This window comes from Mastigoproctus giganteus, chromosome 13, assembly GCF_048544385.1.
Source record: "Mastigoproctus giganteus isolate SK-2022 chromosome 13, ASM4854438v1, whole genome shotgun sequence".
NCBI lineage: Eukaryota > Metazoa > Arthropoda > Arachnida > Uropygi > Thelyphonidae > Mastigoproctus > Mastigoproctus giganteus.
Genome location: NC_143587.1, coordinates 61922173 through 61946071, shown reverse-complemented (window position 1 = coordinate 61946071; position 23899 = coordinate 61922173). Strand labels below are relative to the sequence as shown.

General features: G+C 39.6%; 3 protein-coding genes across 5 annotated transcripts in view; 2 read left to right on the top strand and 1 right to left on the bottom strand.

Moving 5' to 3' along the window:
- Window positions 1-23899, bottom strand: part of LOC150076113 (Na(+)/H(+) exchanger beta-like) — a 493086-nt gene that overhangs the window by 301846 nt on the left and 167341 nt on the right. The window contains exon 3 of one of the 3 annotated variants that reach the window (XM_090387862.1): window positions 7420-7551. The exons of the other annotated variants lie outside the window; for them this stretch is intronic. The gene's annotated coding sequence lies outside the window, so the exon portion shown is untranslated. The remainder of the gene's footprint in view (window positions 1-7419; window positions 7552-23899) is intronic. 3 annotated transcript variants of the gene reach the window in all.
- Window positions 17342-18439, top strand: LOC150076115 (uncharacterized). Its single transcript, XM_090387261.1, has 2 exons — window positions 17342-17802; window positions 17926-18439. Exons 1-2 carry the CDS (start codon window positions 17342-17344, stop codon window positions 18437-18439), a joined length of 975 nt encoding a protein of 324 aa, XP_090243387.1.
- Window positions 19806-21041, top strand: LOC150076114 (uncharacterized protein F54H12.2-like). Its single transcript, XM_090387260.1, has one exon. The coding sequence runs from the start codon at window positions 19806-19808 to the stop codon at window positions 21039-21041; it is 1236 nt and encodes a 411-aa protein (XP_090243386.1).

Below are 23899 nucleotides of genomic sequence, written 5' to 3'. Positions count from 1 at the left end.
AAAGTATAGTATATAATATAATATTGTCAATTAATCAGTAAAATCTATTAATCTTGTTAAACTTCATTGTCAATTAAATTGTACTTTTTAACTAAATACATATAACGATGTAGATTACAAACATAACGTAATTAATTAATACATAACTTGATAGAAGTTATATAAACGGAACTCGTAGATAATACTCGATACTGAAAAAAATATATAGCGTTATAACTGCGTTGGGATACAAGTTTAGGGTTATAATTTTGTACTGAAATTGAAATTTTATTGAAATTAAATCGAAATCATGAGTCAGACCAGAGCAGCAAAGCAAAAGGCTCGAGCTAATGGGAGTGCTGTGGCTCAGGGAAGAACTGAGAGGGGCAGTTGCCCTCTGAATCACAGCCTTTTAAAATGCACTGCTTGTTTGATGTTTGTGGAGCAATCGGGTACGGGACATAATATTGCCATGGGGGATGTCTTTGTGTGTGCGAGATGTAAGGAGTGTAAGGAAATCAGGCGACAACTCAGCGTTGTTATGGGCCTATATGAGAGCTTGAAGGACAGGGTGGATACCCTCGAAGGATATAAATTGAGGGGCCCATCAAGCTCTCAGCTGCCCCATCAACGCCAGAGCTTGCACTTGGTCATCACGCAACACAGCGGCAACCCACAAGGCAGAATGCGCTGGTCCCACAGGAACTAGTAGTTGTTGGTGACTCTGTTGTCAGGGAAACGGGGAACATGCTTTGTAAAGAGGATAGGTGGAACAGGACCAGGGTATGTCTGCCAGGGTCAAAGGTTGATGACGCTGTAGAGCGGATATCATCTTTTAAGGGCACAAAAGGTGATATAGTTGTACACTTTGGCACTAATGATATTAAGAGTAGGAGACCGGCAGAATTACTTAACAAGTACAGGTCACTGCTGAAAAAAAAGCCGGGAATTAGGGTTGAAGTTGAAAGTGTCTGCAATTCTGCCCAGACACTATAGGAGGGAGTTTATGATGAGAGCCTTGTCAATCAATTCGGCCCTGGAAAGATTGTGCAAGGCTCAAGGGGTAGAATTTTTTTCAGCCTGGTCTGTACTTGTTATCCGGAGAGACTGCTTTTACAGGGATGGGATACACTTAAATAGAAAGGGTGCAAGAATATTTGCTGATGCTATCGAGGCAGTGTTGGGTGGGTCGGAAAACTGCTAGCTTGGCGGGAAACAAGGACTAATAGATTAACAGTAGCCACTGGCAGAGGTGAAAGTGATTCTTGCACTGCTTCTATTGGAATGAGCAGCAGCCTGGAAAACAAGTTGCAGGATATTTCAGAGACTGCTGGGAGTCATTGCGGTACAAGTAAAGGGTTGTGTTAGGGTAGTTATGAATAACCCTAATATGAAAGATTTCTTTTAATATTTATAATTTGGGCATAGTGGGAAGAGAAGTTCCTCCCACGAAAATGGGACTGGAACTTGGACCTTTTTCAGATGGCATAAAAAATAACAGAACGCTAGAGAAGCTTAAAGAATTATAAAACAAAACAGTGCATAGGATTACTGTACCACAGGCAATAATTAAGATAATGTACGAGTGCTCTATGAGGTAGATCTTGTTATCTGTGAATTCTGATAAGACTAGAGGTGTAGCTTTTACATTAAGAGTTAATCTTGACAGCTGAAAAAGTCCAGCTGTCGAAATTAGTTCTTAATAATAATGCTTGGAAACATATCGGAGATAACTAAGCTAGATTATAATGAAACTTTAACAATTATACACTGATGGTTTCATTAAAATCTAAGTGGTGATGGTTGTTGATGTTGCATGTTCTACCTGAAGAACTTTCTAAACTTAAAATACTGGATTATTCAGTGGCTTAATAAGGTATTAGGAGAAATCCCTTACACAGTTTCATTTTTACGTGTCTAGCCTTGACTGAACACCGTGGAAACTAATTATGGAGGAGATAAATGTAATCACACGTGTAGATTTACTAGCGAACAGAATAGAAAAAAACAGACATCTCTAGCACTGCATCCTCTCTAAACAAACAAGAGTCGGTGACGGTAGTCTATTCGGTTCCCTTCGTCACAAGCTCACCAACCTCAGCAGTATGTGAAGAATGTACTGTGCGAACACAAATGTTGTGAATAAAGGTCGGATATACTGTGAACTGTTACGCACGAATAGAGGTTACAAGAAACCTCCTTCCACAATACTACTCTAAAGTTTTTGTTCTGACTTTCCTTATAGACTTTTTCTTAACTGATTTTTTATTAGAGTAGAATTCCAATTGTCCGAAGCAACTGAGACCAAAAGTATTTAGGACAATCGATTCTGTATGTACTCTATCTGCATGTAAAAGAATGAATGAGAGAAAATTATAAGAATTTGCATTTATTATTTACACATTATATAGTGTATATGCATATATAACTTAAAATTAATTGCCAGTATTCTGTTTGCTTGAAAGATACCAGTATTTTTCCGCTGCAAGATGCCGCGTTTTCATCAAACACGTAAATTGGTTTTCATTCAGTTCTTGCCATTCGACTCATCTATTAGCAGTTCGAAGGTTAAATGCTTTCCTGGCTGTTAGTTTACATGGTATATATATATATATATATATGAAAACGAAGAAGAGGAAGGGAGAAGAAAAAAGAAGAAATAGAAAAGAAAGAAAAAGATAAAGAAAAAGAAAGAGAACAGTACGTGTACCTGAGTGCGCCAAGAAGCAAAACAGGATACAAGTATATAAATAACTATTACAAATTAAAATAAAAAGAAAAAGAAGATATAGATGGAGAAGTTATTAATCACAAGATGCCAGGCCTAGGTGAAGAAAATAAGAGAGAAAGAATGTTAAGAACCTAAAATAAAATAAAAAATTCAAATAGAATTAAGGCTGAATTGATTCCTCTCACTTTCAGTCATTTCCTTTTCAGCTTTTGTACATATGATTGGCCTGTTAATTCAGCATTAATTCAGCCTTTAATTCTATTTGAATTTTTTTTTTTTTTTTTTTTAGGTTCTTAACATTCTTTCTCTTATTTTCTTCATCTAGGCCTGGAATTTTGTGGTTAATAACTTCTCCATCTATATTTTCTTTTTACTTTAATTTGTAATACTTATATATATATACAGGGTGATTCACTACCAGTGCAACAAACTTGCAGGAGGTGTAGGGGGCACAAAGACGAATCGGAATCACACAGCATTACATGGTCCGAAATGCCGTCGTCATGCGGTAGAGGACGTTGAACAGTTCGCAAATGCTGATTTCCAGCGATCCCGCTGGAAATCAGCATTTGCGAACCGTTTCTGTTGAAGAAACCACGTAGCAAAAGTCCTCCGGAGTGGATAATCCGCAGGTTCCAATGATTGGACGCGTTGCAGATGGTATGAACTCATTTGGTTTGTTGACAGTATCCTCCATACAGTGGATTGGGAAATACCCAATCGTTGGCCTATCGCTCGAGTACTCGTACTCGGATTGCCTTCTGCAAGACGTAGGACATTCTCCTCATTGTCTGGCGTCCTCGTCGTTCGCTCTCGATTCATGGTACCTCTCGTGAAACAACCAGTCTCACGTAACATTCTGTGCACACGTGCGAAAATCTTATGATGAGGAGCACGCCTGTGCGGGAAACGTTCCTGGTACAAACGCAGAGCGGCGCGCCCGTTACAGTCCGCAGCTCCATACGCGAGGTGCATGTCGGCCAGTTCAACGTTTGAATACTCGTCCATCCTGCTGCCTCGGGAACCGGTTCGCAAATGCTGACTTCCTGCGGGATCGCTGTTCACGCGACCTCCCGTTCAACATTCTCTACCGCATGACGAAGGCATTTCGGACCCTGCAATGCATTGTGATTCCGATTCGTCTTTGTGTCCCCTACACCTCCTGCAAGTTTGTCGCACTGGTAGTGAATCACCCTGTATATAAAGGGAATGGACAAAATAAGGGAAACTCCCGCGATAGGTATGCAATAATACTTGTATGGTGTTGGGTAATCCTTTGCTTTTAAAACAGCTTGGATTCTACGTGGAATAGATTCAAATAAATTTTGAACTGTCTTAAAAAGAATATTGGACCATTCTTCGTGCAGGAACTTTTCAAGCTCCCTGAATGATGGAGGTGGAGGAAATCTGCTTCTCACCCTCCTCTCCAAATATGCTCACAGTAGCCCAATAACGACTAAGTCTGGTGATTGTGCCGGCCCTGTGAGATGCTTAGCCTCAGTCTCATACTCTTCAAACCAAGATTGGACACATCTGGCTGTGTGTATTGGAGAATTAATCATCTTGAAACATTGCATTGTGTATGGCAAACAATGTTTGCACCATGGTATTAACCTGGTCACGCAGAATATCAAGGTAATCAGTGGGGTAATTCGCTTCTTCATGGTAGTGATGGTAAGACCTAAAGAGTACAAAGATATTGCTGCCCAAACGATTGTTGATATTCCTCCATGTTTGACGGTTGGCACAGTCAGTATGATGCGCTTCCTTTGGCATTCACTAAACGTAAATTTCCTGATGTTTGAAAAGGTGTGAATGACGATTCATCTGAAAATATGATGTTTCCGATTATCAAATATCCAGTTTTTGTACTCCATTGCATCCTCTTTCTAACATTATTATTAGTAACGAGTGGCTTGGCAATAGCAGCTGTGCCATACATTTTAGCTTTATAAAGTTCTCGTCGAGCTGTTTTCCTAGAAATTGGATTGCTGAGGGTCACATTAGCTTCTTACAGTTATTTTTGATGCAGTATTTATGTTTCCTGGCTACAATCCTTTTCAGTGTCCGGTGATTTCTTTCAGTCAGCTTCCATTTGCTGCCACAATTATTCGTATCAAATTTCGGTTTACCATACTTAGTGAATGCTGACATCACTTTCGATATTATTCTAGATGCATTAAACAAATCAGCAGTTTTAGTCACCCATGTTCTTGCTAGACGTGCACCCAATTTGACCTCTTTGCGATTCAAATAGGTCGGCCATTTTCTTCGTGTACCTTTTTTTATAACACCTGTAAATAAACATCACCTGTTATTGTCTGTCTTTCACAGTACTATCTGCAAGAAACTAACAAAGAAAATAATAAATAAGTAATCGCTGTATGTTCATAAATTTTTGAACATTACATTTGAAAAATACAGCCATTACAAATACTATTACTTTCATATAAGGTGTTTCTATTATTTTGTCCACCGCCCATATATATATATTCATCATAATGTCCTGTCTTTATTTTCAACTTGTATTTGATTCGATTAGTATTTCATGGTGAAACTGTTTCCTCATCTGTGAAAAAGTAATAAGCTGGATCAATACGAAAATAGCCGGCAGCTAACGCGCAGTTCATTTTTGTCTCTAGTTTTGTGCACTGTTCTTAAAATAACAAATTATTTATTACAGAGAGAGTTATGGAAATATAAGCTGAGGGGACTACACAAATGAAAATTTAAAGAACAAAGTGTATCAAAAAACTAAAAAAGTCTGTCTGTGGGAAAAAAAAAAAAAAAAAAAAAAACCAAGTGGCAGGGTGTATATTGTCAATACCATTTTTGGATAACGCCAACCACACTGATGTGATGAATAAAAACTTTTCGGGGGAAAAAAGTCTACAGACTGTACTGTTTGATTAATATTTATTTGCAATAATTTATATAATGGTGACTTTTTAGGTTTCTATAGTGAAGTTTCATAAAAACTTCGTATCAATGTGTGTGTAGTTATTCCTAATTTTGTATAAAAATACTGTATTTTTATGAATCATATCAGTGTGTTGTTGGTATTATTAGTATTGGTAGTGGTAAATGATCCAAGAAAACATGCTTTGCAGCACAGCCAAAAAAAGGAAAGGAAACTGCCTACATTACCTGTCTATTCCCTCTTAATAATTTGTCTAATTCTTCCTTAAATGTATTCAAACTACCCACTTCCACAACACCAGATGGAAGTTTGTTACAACAATTAGCTTTTCTATGGCTGAAAGTAAATATCCGTACATTCATCTTTCCTCAATTTAAATTCATACTTCCTTAGGTGCGTTGTCTGAGCAAGAATAAGGATGCCATCAGCTTAATTCATTCAAAGCTTTAAACATCTCAATCAGACCTCATCGCAGGTGGCTAGTCTGCAGCTTGCAGAACTTAAGGCTTTCATGGTAAGAGAACCCTCTTTTGTTCTCCTGAATAATCTTCTTCTTCTCTGCTTCCGTTCCAGCAGATATTTCCTAAAATGAGGCTTGCAGACCTGCATAGAGCACAAGATGTGGCTTAACTTATATAGCGGAATAATTACCTCCTTATTCCTGCTGGCAAAATTCCTGTATATCATTTAACAAAACCCCATGAGCTGTCCTAGCAGTCCGTATGCACTGCCTCCCTCCAAAATATAAAATAAGATGGATGAAATTTTCTTTGCTCTTTTCATAATTCTATATATATATATATATATTTTTTTTTTTTAAGTGAGTTTATGATTTTATATTCATGTGATAATTTTTTTCTTACAGTTAAATATTAAATGTAATAATTTATTTGATTAAAATTAGAGAAAAAAAATAAAAGCAAAAAGAGTTTGAAAATTTGTAGAATATTTGAAATTTCAGATAACCGGAATTATACTATATTAATTCTTAATAAACCTGTATGTTAAACGTTAATAATGATTAAATCAATGTTTATAGCAGGGGGTTACTGCTGGTTATGATTGATGTATATAACTGTTCATTTAAGGAGTGATTTTTATAATTTTTATACTTTATATTTAAATATAAAATATAGCTTTATTTGCGTAATTGTAAAATATGTAATATTAATAATGCCGTCTCTTGCTAGCTTGCATATTTTATTATCCAGGGAAAAATCTGTATTGCTCCTGGTTAGTAAAATTCCTGACAGATTTATTATAAAATAATAAATGAATAATAAAATATGATGACAATAGATTTGTTTTAATCAAGCGAATTTCTAGTGATTCATCAGCATGTTAATGATGATTTTTATCTCGAGATGTACGAGTATATACAGTCTATGTATGTTTCACCTAGCAGAGTTAATTTCCTTATCGAAATAAGATCTACTAGTTATATTTTAATAGTACAGGAAGTCAAGGAATTAACTATATGTATGGGTTTGTAGTATTTATGGCTTCACTGTTGAAGATATTTTCCACTGGGTTAATAAGAGTTCTCAATGGTAAAAACCCTGGCTTTTCGTTCAAAAAAAAATTTGCAAACCGACTTTTCAGAATGCATATATTTTAAAGATAAGGAGAAGCGTAATGACTGCATTTGTTCATCTCAATTGTCCAGGAGCGTTATAAGTCGTTTTTGGGTCATTAAAACCGAAATCCATCCATTCATTCATCTCAGCGCTTTCGTGGCGTCCACTCTAATAGCTCTCCCTGCCGGTTAACATTTGATTAATTTTCTCACCTGTATGTTTCTTAGCTCTATATATCCTTTATTGAGTTTGGGAGTAAGAGACGTATAGAATTCTTGACGACGTCGCCCAAACTGAAAATGAAGCTTGAAGAGGTTACCGGTGACGGTGTCTCCCGATGTCAACTTAAAATGTGAAAACAATAATAATACTTTTAAGGAATTAAAATAAAGTTCATCTATATATGAAGTACATGGAATGACGAATAAATTTCAGAAGTGAAAAACTCTACAATTCCGGTGAGACAATATGTCTCTACTGGCTTAATTTATCGCAAAATGAAAGAAATTTCGGATGTGAAAAAACATCAAAATGACACAGACGGTATGTCTCCTTTGCTAGCTTAAAGTTATCAAGCTGAAATGACGGATTTAGGGAATGAATAAAATAAAGAAAGCGTAATGAAATGGGGATGGAAGCTGTGCATCGTATTCGGCCACCAATGCTTCATCTCTTTAGATGATATCATAAGCACTATAGCAAGTTTCTTTCAGGAATTCCATTTGCTTGTTATGCTGTTGTATACATAAGTTGGCTGTTATGCTATGCTATGCTATGCTATGTTAATACCATCTAAAATTAAATTTTCAGTTATTTTATGATTTATAATTAGGATACCTAAAACTAAAAACAAATATGATAATGAATTTAGTTACATTCATTTAATATGGCAGTCTGTCCGTTCAAAGCCCCTGAGGATTGTTTGTTTTGGGGATTTATTAGGTGCATCGGCATCTGTGGCCATAGTGCGCCAGCCCCTGAGGAAGTAGCGGAGAGATGTGAATGAATGTAAGATGGTCATGTGAATGAATGTAATTTTTTCCTAATTTTACCCTCCTCCTCTAACTTTATTTCATTATGTATTAATAATTTCCTTTTTTCCTCTGACCTTTTATATTCATTTAAAATTTTCCTTTAGCTATATTTCATTTTAATTTTTCAACAGATATCAATAAGCGAACCGACAACTGCTAGTACACCAATTGATAGACAGACTGCAGGCCTTAATGCCTGAAATGCTTCCCACCCAAATAAAAATCACCCACAAACGCAGCCGACCGGGCTAGCCGGGTGGGTAAAGTGCCTGCCTGGCAACCAAAAGGTCGCGGGTTCGATTCCTGCCTCGGGCTTGGATCAAAGTACTACAAAAACCTTGGGAGGTGCATTATGGCCACAGAAACCTATGCGCCAACAACTACCAAAAAAAAAAAAAAAAAAAAAACCCACAAACGCAAAAACAAAAATAAAATCATGCACTATCATGTACTATTAATGTGCGTATAATGAATACTGTAGTTGACTATTCCTGCAATAGCATTAACGTCACATAACTACAACCACATTACAGCTGAAAGTTTATTCATTACTGAGTATAAAACTATCATTAACAGCAGTTATTATATGATTGCCACTGTTGGCTAAATCAGCGTAAGGCAAGTGAATTCAGCAAGTGTTATGATGTCATGTCCGGAAATGAAGATAAGTATCCTTGAATTCAAATCTTCGGATTTCACACATGTGACTCCGTGAATTGTCCCCAGACAACTTGTTATCTTGTTATTCTATTTAAAACAATTGCATGTTTTTCACTAAGCGAAGCTTTTATAATTGAGAAAGGAGTTTGTGTATTGGGAGGTCAGACTATTTGAAGTAGAAACATGGTCAGCAGTTTAAGTTTTTGATGGAAAGAAAGAAAGAAGTAGGGGGAGCGAGGAGGGGATGAGGAGAAAGAAATAGAGTGGTGTTTGAAACATGATCTAGTTCATACCCATCTGATTTTACAGATCTGCTAATCTTTATTTCTGTCTCTCTGACAACTTGACTTAGTTCACAGAAATTCTTTAAATAGTATCTCGCCTACCATATATGTCAGGAATGAATATTTTGAAGTAAATGCATGAGACGGAGTAGCGTGTTTATGTTGCGTAAACACATGTGTTAGCCAAACCAAAGTAATTTGTCAAAGTACGTAGGGTTTGGGGGAAGGGAGACTTTCTTGAATTATCTGTACTTCACTATTTACCTACGAAGAACAGACCACACATGCAAACAACACAATGCAAACATGCCCGGGAAACTTGTTAATTGATATAGTCATAAAATAAATGCATATAAATTGATTTAAATCTCCATAATGAAGTAAGAGGATAGACTGAAGGTCAAACGATAAACTGTATTAGTAGTAAACGAGTAGGGAACAAGTGGTAACAAGCGTTATGTATAATAGTTCAATGTGCCATCCTGTGTTGTTAAAATTCCACATCAAGAAAGCTCCTGAATCAAAGAAATTAACGTTACCACTAACTTTCATTATTTTGATTTCACATTAGTCATTAGTCAAAAGCGAAACGTATATCTGAATATATGTTTCGCTTTAGCAAATACAAATAAACCGAAAATAATACTAAAAAAGTAAAATTTTGGTATTTTTCGGGAAAACTGCTGCATATAGTTGATCGTAATTTCTACATTAGGAGACTCAAACATGCAACCACTTGTACATTGCCCACTTGTTGCTGAAAAACATCTGCAGCGTTTGCATAAATTATTTTCATTTAAATTATTAAAAGTAATAAGTTATTAAACGACAGTTATGCGCTTGTCGTTTAAAGTGCAAGGTTGCAAATTCTGAATTCTCTCACCTGGTGATCCCATTACCTCGGATTGCAAGTACGCTTAGTGTTATTGCAGAAGCTGCTAATCGCAGTTAAATCATTTAAATTTCTGCCTTTCGTGACGAGCCGAACTGATATTATCACCTTCGCTGATGATATAAAGCTGGTCACTGCTATCAGCGCCGGAGACACTGCTGACTACACAAATGTCTTAATCATACAGAAAATCCAGAACCTCGAGGCCTTCCTCTCCGGTTTCGGCCTTCACATCAATCCTGAGAAGTCGAAACAGCTGACTTTCTCGCTCAAACGGAACCCAACAATGGTACAACCCAATATAAGAGGATCCGCGATTTCTGCTGTTCAGCAACACACCGATCTGGGCGTTATTTTTGACCAGAAGTTCTCCTTTCTACCACACATAGACCACCTGCAAAAAGAATTCTGTCGACTCAGGTGGATGCTTAAGCAACAATTTATGCATGTCCATGACCAGGCCGTTGGGTGCAGGTATATTAAGACATGTGTCTATCCGGTCATTCTTTATGGAGCAGAAGTCTGGACCTCAACTGCCGCAACGCATCTGAGACGGATTTTTGCAGGCGAGTTTTGGCTACTGAAGTGGGCCATATGGAAATTTCGGCTTCCCCCTGCACCAAGGACCACCCAAATGGTAGCAGCTCTAAACATCAGACGTCTTCCTGCCATTATCCATGATAGAAGACTCGTCTTTGCTGTAAAAATGATGGTTGGCATTATTTCGGACCCAGACGTCTGGGCTAACTGCGGTTGGAGGATCCCAGTCCCAAGCCTTCGGGCCAATCCAGTCCTTCAGGCCATCCCAAACCGGTTAAAGTTATCCTATCGGTTCTCACCCGTGCAAATGATGCAGTACATGCACTCTGTGGGGGGAGTGGTATTTATGATAATGTTATTTTATATATTATTCTTATTTCCCCTTTTAACAACTCCCCTTTATAATAACTCCCCACTTGCGCAATCTGACTATTTTACTTCACAGAAAATTTCCAAGTTCTAGGGGAAAATCTCCTTGATGAGTTTAATTCCCTTTGGATAGGCTTTTTCTCAGAATAACAAAGAGACACACAAATGTTGTATAATAAAAATACAGTTTATTGGACACTTTTACATAGATACATCAAACAAAAGAAATTTATTAAACTCATGACCAAATAGATTTAATTTCATCTTCTTATAACAGAATGTAAATGAGCAAAGTAATTTGCCTATTGAGCAAACTCAAGGAGGGCTATTTCCTTTACATAAATCATAAACAACTATCTCCTCTTTTAAACTAACAAAATGTTTCTACTTCCTTACTCCTGAGTTCAATTAACTTTCAAAAGAATCTATTAACATTCTCCTTTCATTACAAAACAATTCCTACTCCAAATTGATAAAGCTCCGATACTCTTAATTTCAGTATAAATCATTACTCTGGTTTCTAACAGATTATAGCCTACAACCTTCTCTAATCTAGGTAATCAATACTATCAAATTTCTACAATTAACTACTTGCACATTCGGGGGTTACTGACATCCGTCTATCCCCTTCCAAAATTCATACTTAGTCATTCACTTATTTAACCAAATATTAACAAGTATCAATCACATCAAAAATTTTATATCTATTCCCTTCCAAAATTTATCTATATGTATATTGACTTGCCCTGGGTAATGTCCTTCAGTCCATAACATTCACTAACTTATTCATTATAATATAGTACTACTTATACATATGTGTTCAATCAAAAGTTCTGATAAATTGGTTATCAAGTGTCTATAATCGATGTGATGGTGAGAGTACTTAAACAAACTAATCACTTACTGACATAACTTGGCAGACTTCACGGTACATCCTTCTCTAAGCGAGTAGGGGATCCTTTCTATCTGGGTCGCATCTCACAATCACTGGGGGCGTTCGACATAAGATGCTGGATTCCTTCCTGGGTACCTTTGTATTTCTTTATGGACGCATTAATTTCATCTGATCAGAATGGCTGTACTCTTTTTGTCCGGCTTCGGATTTCATCAGCTCCAGCGTACTTGCTCTCAGAATATCAGGCAATCTCGTTCCTTCATAATGGAGTTGACTCCTTCTCATTTGCTTTAAGGATCTTGAAAAATTTTCCCTCTTTTCTATGGCACGTGTTCGTCTCTCACTTCAAAACTCAGTCTACTTTTGACTGACTGTCTGACCGACTTCTGCACCTCAACTTCATCTTCCACTTACTCGACTGCTTCTCTCACTACTTATTAGATCACTGACTTAACTGTTCACTTAAAGCTTATCTACCCCTCATACTGACTACACATTAAACTTAGCCACTTTTCTCCACCGGCTACTCTATCTAAAAAAAACTCATTCCTTTCTTTTCTTCTCCAACTCTCATCTTACTGCCCCACTCACTGACACTGAACCCCTCTCATCTTACTGCCCAACTCACTGACACTGACCCACTCTCCTCTTACTGCCCAACTCACTGACACTCACCCACTCTCATCTTGCTGCCCAACTCACTGACACTGACCCACTCTCATCTTCCTGCCCAACTCACTGACACTCCTTTTTTGTCCGTCTCCATCCACAATTTTTTCTTACCAGTCTGTCACGCCTCTCCACAGTGTTCTACCCAATCTCCTCCTTCCTATATTCATTTTTATCCTTTCATTTGTTGGCAGGTCAGCCAGCCTTGTGGCACGTGATTCACAATACCCCTCTCCTTTTTTATTTCCTACCTGTTAACATCCGTTGAGCTCTTTCATGTAGGCCGAATGCATCAAAACAACTCCTTCTGTGTCATCACAGCTTGTCTCAAAAGCACTACAGACAAACCACAAATGTGTCACTGGAGACCATCGCGTCTATTTTTAGAGGCTTGTGTGTGCGTTTAGCCATATGCGTTTCCGGTGCGTGACCCCTCATAAACTTGTTGCGCCGTACCACCTGCTGGGCTTGCTATAGTATTTTCCGTCAGTTTTCTGTTTTTGACGGATGTAAAGCTAATTTTTCTGTTTTTCGTTCTTCCTACCTTTTAAGTTTTACAATCCTTACTGGATAATTCTTGTTTATTGAACTGACGCTATTAACATTTCTCCCAACGGCAAGAATCCAAAAAGGAAAACTAACTTCAGAAGTCAAAAAAATATATTTTATTTTTGTAAGATTTTCAGATCTTACAATTGCCGCTCCTCTCCCAAAAAAAATTATACCTGTGTAGAATTTTTTTTTCATTTTTTTTTTTTTTTTTTTTCTATACTCCATCACCTTCCCTGGAATTTAACCGCCTACATCTATTTACATCTCTCTAATATACAACCACTTATTTTACACTACCTTCTGATGCCAAAATCACCTTTGTGAAGTCTCCTATAATCCGTCTTTGGGGTTTTCCGTAAACGGTACTCTGCCTTACTGGTTTGCCTGAGGCGCGTCTGCCCCTTCCCTCGTTCATTGTCAGTCTCTCTCACCTGTGCCTGCATATTTCGCTTTCCCTTTCTTTCAACGCCATAATCGTTTAACACAGGCATCCTTTGAAAATAGTATCCTTTTAGCCTATCCTCATGTTCTATCCGCTCCTCACGTGGGTTGCTTATCTGTCTCAATTTGTAGGTTACAGGGGAAAGTTTTGCTATTACTCTAAACGGCCCCTTAGCTTGTTTAAGCCATTTTCCTTTCTTCTGTCCCTCATTCTTAATTAGCACCCAGTCGCCTTCCCTAATCTGCTTATGGGCTCGACCCTTATTAACTTCATCCCTTCTCTTAGCACTACTTCGTAGGCTGGCTTCCTTGGCGATTCCCCTAGCGGTCTCGAACCGATCAATCAACTCTCTCTTGAATTCTTGTATATCGTTATATTTCGGCCTAAGGCTGTCATCAGATAGATCCCATGGGAACTTGGGATCGAATCCCAGTAGCAGGAAGGTCGGCCTTTCCATGATACTACGGTGGACAGCTGTCCTAACAGCAAATAAGGCATAGGGAATCTGTTCATCCCAGTTGTCTCCCACTCTGTTGCTAAAATGAGATAGAGCCTTTTTCAGAGTTCTGTTCAGTCTCTCGCACATTCCGTTGCACTGGGCCCTATATGGAGCTGTGAATACACGCTTTATCTTCAGCAGTTCGCACACTTGCAACATTAACTCTGACTGGAAGTTCTGTCCGCGGTCCGTCAGAATTGTGTCGCTGCACCCGTACCGACATACCACATTTTCAAGGTATGCTCTAGCAATGGTTGTAGCTGCCTGGTCTCTTAAAGGGATCGCTTCGGGATATCTGGTGAGCATGTCAATCACCGTGAGAATATATCTGTTCCCATTCTTAGTGACGGGTAGGGGACCCACAATATCCATGGAAATTGTCTCAAAGGCCTGATTAGGGCTCAGGTGTGCTTGAAGAGGGGCTCGCCCTGAGAAAGTGTTCCGTACCTGGCACTCATGGCAACCCCGACAGAACTCCCTTACATCTCTATCCAATCCCTTCCAAAAGTACCTAATTGCAATTCTTTGCTTTGTTTTACGGTATCCCATATGCCCAGCCAGGGGATGGGAATGATACCGTCCCAGTATCCACCCTATCATCTTCTTTGGGGCTACTATCCTGCCACACCTTCCCTGCGCTCCTGATCCAGTCATCCCATATCGGAGTATGCCTTCACTATCCAACTTCCAGTGGCCACCTCCTCCTTCTCTCCCCTTTCTGCTCTCCAGTTCCAGGTTCCGTATGATTATTTTTAGTTCGGGGTCCTCCCTTTGCGCGCTGTGTACCTGATCCCTTTCCCAATCCTCTTCAGAGGTTTTGCAGCCTCCCTTGTGATTTATTCCTAACACGTGGGTTGTGGTGGGTACCCCTTGTCTTCCCGCCTGATGGTCGTATTCGGCTCTACTTAAAAAATCTGCCACCACATTCTGTGATCGGGTATATACCGCACCTCTATGTCATATTCTTGTAGAGCTATACTCCACCTGACCAGCCGGTCATTTTTGTCTTTTATGTCCCGCAGAATTCTTAAAGGTTGGTGATCGGACAGAATTATCACCTTACGCCCGTACAGAAGAAATCTGAATTTCTTCACCGCAAATGTGATGGCCAGGGCTTCCTTTTCGCAGGTGGCATAGTTTCTCTCGTGTTTATTCAAGGGCCTACTACAATAGCCTATCGGCTGTCTGTCCCCATCGCCCCCCTGCTCTAACACCCCCGCTATAGTCTCCTTAGACGCATCACAGACCAAGAAAAATGGTTCTGAGGGGTTGGGGTGTGCAAGCAGCGGTCGCTGTGTCAGTGCCTTTTTAAGAGCCTCAAAGGCCTGAGCTGCCTGTTCATTCCATACAAATTTCTGTCCCTTTTTTGTTAAAGTGGTTAGAGGCCTCATTACCTCTGCTCCGTTTTTTATATACCGCCTGTAGTAATTTACCATTCCGAGCACTCTCCTCACTTCTTTCACAGTGCGAGGGGGTTTCAAAGTTTGGATGGCCTCTACATTCTTCTGGTTTGGTTTTATCCCTTCAGCAGAGATGGTGTGCCCTAGATATTCGATCTCCGGGATCAAAAACTGGCACTTAGATCTTTTTAGAGACAAGTTCGCGTCAGTTAGCCTTTGAAAGACATCCTCTAACAGCACTTTGTGCTCCTCCAACGTGGAGGAATAGACCAGCACATCATCTATGAAACACATTACCCCTCTGTCAAGTAGGTCCGCAAAAATGGTACTCATTACGCACTGAAAGGAGGCAGCGGAGTTTCGGGCCCCCTGGGGCATTCGGGCCATTTGATACTTACCAAATGGTGTCTGGAAGGCGAAGTATTTCTTGTGCTCGGGGTGGAGAGGTATTTGATAATAGCCCGAGTTTAGATCTAGTTTAGAGAAATACACTGCCCCCTTTAAACTGCTTAAAATTTCTGACACATTCGGCATGGGAAAATCAATTGGCTTTGTGACACGGTTAACCTTTCTAAGGTCTAACACCAACCTAATTCCTCCTTCGGACTTTTTTACGATTAGTAGTGGACTGTTCCACTTAGACTGTGATCTCTCTATGATCCCTGCTCTTTCCATCAAGGAGATCTCCTCCCTTAATCTCGGAATCTGGGCTTGAGGGATTCGGTACTGAGGGGTGAATATGGGGTTCTCCTGGGTCATATGAACTTCATGCTCTGCCAAATTTGTAGAGCCCAGCTCTGATACCCTTTCCGTGAATAAGTGCTCATACTCGCTTATCAAACTCCTTAACTCCACAGGCCAGTTGCCATTACCCTTCACCCGGTCTACGATTCTACTTTCCTGAGCTGTGCATGTCTCTACCTCCCTAGTGGCCTTTGTGATACCCCGGGCCGGCGAGCTGACCCTATTGTCAAACAATAACCTGTTATTTTTCAAGTCAATAACGCAACCGATCTCCCTTAATAAATCGATCCCCACTATCACGTCAGTAGATATGTTGGGGGTTCAAACACATTTACATAAAGTCTAAATGGTTTTAAACTCAATTGCATAATACCTGGAGTGATTTAAACTCAATTGCATACTATACTCCAAGTACAGGTGTGAAAGTGATAGTTAGTTCTCATTTCTCTCCCTAGATGGCGCCACTTGCTTACCGAGATTTTTTTTTTTTTTTTTTTTATTATCATACTTGAGTCTTTTCTTGTGTGCATGTAAACTTTTTTGAAAATACATTTTATTACAGTATATCTTCTTAAGTTGTGTGTAAACCTTTTGATGACTTCCTCCATCACTTTTTATTTACTGAAGCGATAAACATATCAAATAATGTCATCGGAATATTTGTGTTAATTGTGTAATGTCGCAGTAAGAGCCACTTTTTATTTTTAAAAGTGACAAAAAATATTTTCTTTCGCAGTGTCTTCTCATAGATTTAAACCTTTATTGATCCTTTGATAAAAAGAAAACTCATTGTCTTGTCGTAGTGTTTATTAACTAATCCACCTGAGTCTTTTTTTCTTGTGTGTGAGTAAAACTTTTATAGGTTCGTTTCCTTAGAGATTCAATATGAAGATACTTTTTTTAATTAGAGCCTTTTTATTATTATTGTCTTAACTTATGTGTGTTAACCATTTTATTGACTCGTTTCCTTAAATCAAAAACTCAAACACCAAAGAAAACTTCTGCTTTTTAATGAACAATTTTTAAAAAGGTACATCTATGAACAAACAGTAACATTTTCAGATGTGTGGAAGCAGTCCATCCTCCAATCTTCAAGCTGCTGTTCCGAGATAATAATAATCACTATCAGGATGATGACAAATATAAGTAGTGCGATGTCTTCGACACTGTCCATTCCTACCTGTGGAGATAGAGAAATGTTAGCAGACTATTATAATCCTAAAGTAATAGGTAGTTTCAGTTCTATTGATGCTCTTCAAAAACATACTAAATTACCCAGACGTGTTGTTCGCGAATTCCTAGCTAGTCAACCTACTTACGTGAGACATCGACAGCAAAGAATTAATTTTCGGAGAAACCAAATTAAAGTTCCCGGACTTAATCACACTTTTCAATGTGACCTAGGTGACCTGTCGGCTCTCGCCGACTCAAACGATGGATATCGTTACCTTCTGGTTTGTGTGGACTGCTTCTCGCGATATTCTTGGGTCAGAAAACTGAAAAGCAAAAAAGCCAACGAGGTGGTGCAGGCATTCAAATCTATTTTCGAAGAAGAAACACCATTTTGCGTTAACACCGACCAAGGAAAAGAATTCACTAATGCTCCTCTTCGTCGGTTATTCCTTTCCCTTGGTATCAATTTCTATACAACAAGATCAGAAAAGAAGGCAGCTATTGCCGAACGGTTCATACGTACACTCAAAGAAAAAATTTATAAGTGGATTTCTTATTCCAAAAGTCAGAAATATATTCACGTACTCGACGATATTGTGGCTACGTATAATCGTACTACCCATCGTTCTATTGGTATGGCCCCTGTAAAAGTCACACTTGCTAACGAAGAAGAAGTGTATAATAGACTCTACTACAACCGTACCAAAACCCTGAAACCGAAATTTAAAATCGGAGATAGAGTTGTTTTGAGCAGCGGGTCTCACCCTTTTCGCAAAGGTTACTGGGGGAATTGGACGAGAGAAGTGTTTACTATTACACGTGTTTTGAAGCGTAACCCTGTTGTGTACAGTGTGACAGGCCGTGATGGTGATCAGATAGAAGGAACGTTTTACGAAACACAGTTACAGAAAGTTAACTTTGACGATAATGTACCCCCTGACGTCTACCCCATCGAAAAGGTACTTAAACAAAAGACAGTCAGAGGACAACGTCAGTTATTAGTCAAATGGTTAGGCTACCCACAAAGCTTCAATAGCTGGGTCAGCTCACAAGATGTTTTTCCTTACACTTCCCAGTAACGCTAGTATGGATCTACATCCCAGAAATTCTCAGTCACAATTCACAGTGGAACTGCCTAATGCTGTTTCTCTCTCTGGCAAGTGGGAAGTAGCACTTGCCGAAGTACACTTCCCTCTTTCATGGGATAATATCTCCGATGGATGGAACATATTCACTCTGTACCCCAAAAAGAAAAAAGAAGTCAGAGCGATGACAGTATTAAAAGAAATGTATACCAATTCCTCAAAACTTATCGATGATATTAATTCTGTCGACAGTGACATTCAACTGAAAGTGAAAACTGACGGAACGAAAGAACAGTTCACGTTAAGGGTGAAGAACGAGAGTACTGTGAAAATCTCTAAAGCTTTTACACGGGTTATAGGTCTCGATAGGGCATTTAGCGAGGATCAAGGAGGGTTCTATATTTTCCGAAATTATCACGTCGGCGAGTGGCTTTCCAAGAAGGAAATCACATTGCCTAAAGAAGCATCCAATAGAACGATCACATATCGGGGTGTGAAAGCAGAAGCTGTTCAGGTCTGTAAACTGCCACGAGGGAGCTACAAAAGTATACCACAGGTGCTTAACGCCATGATGAAGCTGGCACCCCAACTCGACGCAAAAGTGAACTCCATAGGTATAGTGTCTATCGAAATCGATCCATCGGTTTACCTTCGCTTCCCAAAAACAGGGCTCGGTCAGATGCTAGGTTTCGAAAAACTAGGCAGAGACTTAGAAGGTAGAGTTTACGCTAAGTACCAGGCAGATATATATAGGGGTGTCAGTTCCTATTTCGTCTATTGTAACCTAATTGAGGATCAGGTTGTAGGCGATACGAAAGCGCCACTGTTACGTGTCGTATCGTTTTCCAATAACGGAGAGTTCTCGCATTTAGATTATTACCCACTCCAGTTAAACACGTTCCATACAGTAACCATCCAAGTGCGTACAGATAGCGGTGAATTCGTACCGTTCAGTGAGGGAAAGACTACAATTAAACTCCATTTCCGTGAACGATGAATGCGTACGTCCATTACTACACAATGCAAGCAGGGGGGAACCCCTACTTCGCTGGGCCCTCCATCCAGAGAGGTCACGGATTAGGAAGCATTTTCCGAACTGCATTCCGCTTTCTCACACCTATACTCAAACCTGCAGCAGCTTTCATCGGTCGACAAGTACTCTCGGCAGGACGAAATATCGTTGATGATGTTATATCAGGTGTTCCACCTAAACGTTCGTTTTTAAATCGTGTATCAGAAGTCGGGCAAGCCATTAAAGACAAGGTGCGTAATCAGAGAGGTGGTAAACGTAGACGTCGCGATATTTTCGATGGAAGTTATGATGTCTGAGCTGGATCTTTTCAGTAAACCTGCCACTAATATGTGTGTCGAACGGTCGTCGTATATTACTTTCCTTCCTCTGGCATCTGTAGATAGTGTAGGCCCGATCGAATTCTATATTCCGGGGACTTCGGAAGAGTATCTAGACCTCGGGAAAAGTTATTTGCGGTTGAAGGTGCGAATCACCAGAAGCGATGGAAAAGATCTGGAAGAAAATGATAAAGTAGGAGTCGTTAACAATTTCTTTCACTCTCTATTCAGTCAAGTCGATCTCTTTGTACAAGACAAACTGATTAACCCATCATCGAATACGTACCCTTATCGTGCATACCTGGAAACACTTCTTAACTATGGACGGGAAGCCAAGAATTCGCAACTGACAACTGAGATGTACGTCAAAGATCAGTACACCGATGTTAAACAGATGTTCGAGAAGGACGACAGTGGTATGTACCAACGATTGAAATTCTTCTCAAAATCGAAAACTGCAGAGATGTTAGGAAGACTTCGACTCGATCTGTGTCACCAATCTAAATACATAGTGAATAACGTCTCCCTCCGTTTACGACTGGTAAGAAGTTCCCCCGAATTTTGTTTGCTTTCCAACGATTCGTCGACTGCCAAGTTGAACATTATGGAAGCAACGTTATTCGTACGTAAAGTGAAATTGAATCCTCAGATTCAACTAGCACACATCAATGTTTTAGAGAAGAACCCGATCGTGTACCCTATTAATCGCGTGAACGTGACATACTTTTCTATTCCCAAAGGAATGGTAGATTCCACACGTGATAATATATTCCTAGGACAAATTCCATCGCGCGTGATTGTGGGTTTGGTGTCGAGTGAAGGTTTCAATGGATCGTACTCTCGTAATCCTTTTAACTTCTCTCACTTCAACCTGTGTTACTTACAAGTGACTGCCGATGGCATTCAGTACCCGTCAATACCTCTGACTCCCGACTTCAAGACAGGACAGTATACGAGATCGTATCTGTCACTCTTCTCTTCATTAAATAAATGGACGGAAGACACCGGAAACGATTTGTCATATTCCGAGTATCCACTCGGTAATGTATTGTACGGTTTTGATTTATCGCCAGACGAAAACGCGATTGGTGCACACATTAGTGCTCTGAAACGGGGGAGCGTACGTCTCGAACTGAAATTTTCATCACCATTGCCTGAAAACGTAACGTGCGTCTTGTACAGTGAATTCGAGAACGTGGTTTCGCTGACAAAAGACAGGTCGGTTCTTCTGGATTATGAACACTGAAGAAATAGCACGTTTGTTGGAAAGTGTTGTTAAAGATTACCCCATAAGTGTATGTGCTCGCGACGAACTGGCTACGAACATTCTTAGTAAACCGTTTCTTCTAGTCGTCAACACCGATCCATCCGACAGACCAGGAACCCATTGGATAGCTATTTACCTCGGAGAAGAAGAAGAAGCCGATTACTTCGACACGTTTGCCCGCCCCCCGCCCGAAGATTTTGTGGCGTTTCTGAAAAGGCAAAGTCGCAAGTGGACTCATAACAAGACTGTAATACAACATCGGGAATCTATAGCTTGTGGACTGCATTGTGTTTTCTTTTTAACCCATAGATGTCGCGGTATTACTATGAGACAGATTGTTAACGAATGTTATTGTAAAAATTTGTGGGGCAATGATATCATTGCTACTTTAGATGTAATCGATCACTTAAATAAACAAATTTAAAAAAAAAAAAAAATTGTGTACTCACATACTTATCCACTGTATTTTCTTTCCTCTCAAGCGACGGGGAGACGTCAGAATCGACGGCTTCTTCCTTGCACGTTTGGGCGCGCGCTTTTCCCCGGCCGCCGCGGGAGGGAGCACGAGGGCCTCCTCCGGAGGCCCGCTTTTCTTCTTCAGTCCCAGAAAAGCCTGCAATGTTTGAAGGTAGGCCTTCACCTTGGATTCGATCGACATGTCCTGTCTCTTCAGAATCTCGGACATCTCTTCGTCCAGAGAAATCATCCGTTGGTGTTCTGGTGGTGCCAGTAGTAAATATTTTTTGAACGAGTCGTTCATTTTCTTATTAGCGATGTTATCAGTGGAATTATCAGACTGCCCAGTAAGGGAAACAGTGCACCTCCCTGTTGGGTAATAAGTCTCCGTCGCCTTGTGAAGGGGACTGTTTTATCCGCTAGAACACGTAACAGCTTCTTTTTGCGCTGCAGTCTACGAAGTTCTTGTGGAGTGATTGGTATGTTACCTCTTAGTAAATTCTTACACAGTTCGCACAAAACAGTGACCTGAGAGTGCGATGTCTGTCTCAAAATTGTATTTGCTTGCTTGGGGCTGGCACCAGACAAAAACCTGATGAAGTCACTATGTTTTCGGAGTCTTTTAGCCATGAAGGTACATAAGTAATTGACGGGCCGTCCTCCGGTAATATGCACGAGCGCAGACGTAATTGTTCTGGTGTATCTTGTCGAAAGTCCAGTAATAAATATGAGAACGGTTTTTCTGTGGCCTCCTTATAAATATCGACTAGAACACTCGAACGCCCTGGAAATACTTGCGAGGCTAAGTGAGATATTTGTCGGGAATCTCTGGGATTTTTAAAAACGATTAAATAGTGTGAGTTAAGACTGATGGTCCGATATTGACTACCCTGACAGAACAAATTTTGGGAGAGAAGACAGATACTTGTATTCCTGTGATGGCTTCCTTTAATGAATATTTCAGCGATTTCGGAACTGTCTTTTGCAGCGTGTAGGAGATCGTCGATTATGATTAGATTTCTGACATGTCTATCGACTTCGGGCAGTTTCAAGCCTTTTACGAATTCAACCTGCGGAAACTGTAAGAACCGATCCTGCTCTTCAGAGTAGCAGTAAATTATTCTCTCCGGAGGGGGTGAAATTAACTGTTTGCTGTTTTTAATAAGGGACAGAATGAAGGTTGTTTTACCGCTTTGAGTACCACCGGCCGCGACACATGTGAAGGGGTGGATAAACGAACACATAGTGACAGTGTTATAACCGACGAATCATTTTTGATTGTGTTTTTCACGGAAGTATCCATATGGGAATGTACGGGTGTCCTCTCCAACTATGCGCTTCTTAAATGTGAAACCATACCGCCTAGTTAACGATGTATGGAGTAGCTTACACTGCCATTTGTCACGTTTCACGTTGAACGGTACAGGAAAGAGGCCCAGCACCACCTTTATTTGATATGTTTATAAGAACCAGATCGATTGTGAGAGAGTCTGTTATCAGAAAGTCACTTCGCGACTGATCTACACTGAAAAACGCATCCATAATTCTATCTATTGTCAGTTCTGATATCTTCATAAATGGAAGATTAATCGGTGTTTTTAGGGAGTCGGCGTTTACACATAAACGAACATGGCTAAATTCTCCTCCCTTGTTTACTTGTCCTATAATTAGTTTAAACATTTGTTTGAACAAAAGAAAAAATTGTTCCCCTGCAAGCAAATGTAAGTCTCGGTATTTGCACTTGTACGTTTTATACATAGTTTTATATTTAGAGGAATACTTCTCTGGCCCTTCACTGATTTCGTAGAATCGTTCGTATGTTTCGTCACCACCACCAATTTGAATCTGAAAAGAAATGAAAAAAAAAAAAAATACTTAACGTTTTTGGAATTCGGATTGTAATTCTGCATATGAGATTCTGAATAAGACTTACAGGTCCTTCGTTTGATCCTCCTGCCCTCCCCTCGACACGAGGAGACAATGAAAAGAATTCTGCATTCTGAAAATGAATATTAAGCATTGTTATAAAACTGCATTTTTATCCCGTTTAAAAATAAAGAGGGATAATATAGGAGGAAAGTCACTCACCTCAGTATACAGTACAGTATTCGTATACAATATTTCAGCTTCAATAACTTCTGCAAGACGGACAGCTTCACACTCCAGTGAACTATCATCACACATGTCCATTTTTTTTTTTTCGGTAACGATTCTGTGACTGTGGTCGCTTTTAAAGGCTCTCCAGTAGCTTTATGACATTCTCAGTCATTGATCCTACTATTTCGTCAAAACGAAACTTGTTCGGAAATACTACAGACATCCTGTAAGTGGGTTTTAAGGTCAAAAGGAAAATAGTTTGTCATTCTGTAAGAGCTCCTAAT

Excerpts from the sequence above, each read along its gene's own strand:
- LOC150076114 (XM_090387260.1), top strand. The coding sequence starts at position 19,806 with ATGTGTGTCGAACGGTCGTCGTATATTACTTTCCTTCCTCTGGCATCT.
- LOC150076115 (XM_090387261.1), top strand. The coding sequence starts at position 17,342 with ATGTCTTCGACACTGTCCATTCCTACCTGTGGAGATAGAGAAATGTTA. Across the intron at positions 17,803-17,925 it reads ACTAATGCTCCTCTTCGTCG|TCAGAAATATATTCACGTAC; the intron begins GTTATTCCTTTC and ends TTATTCCAAAAG.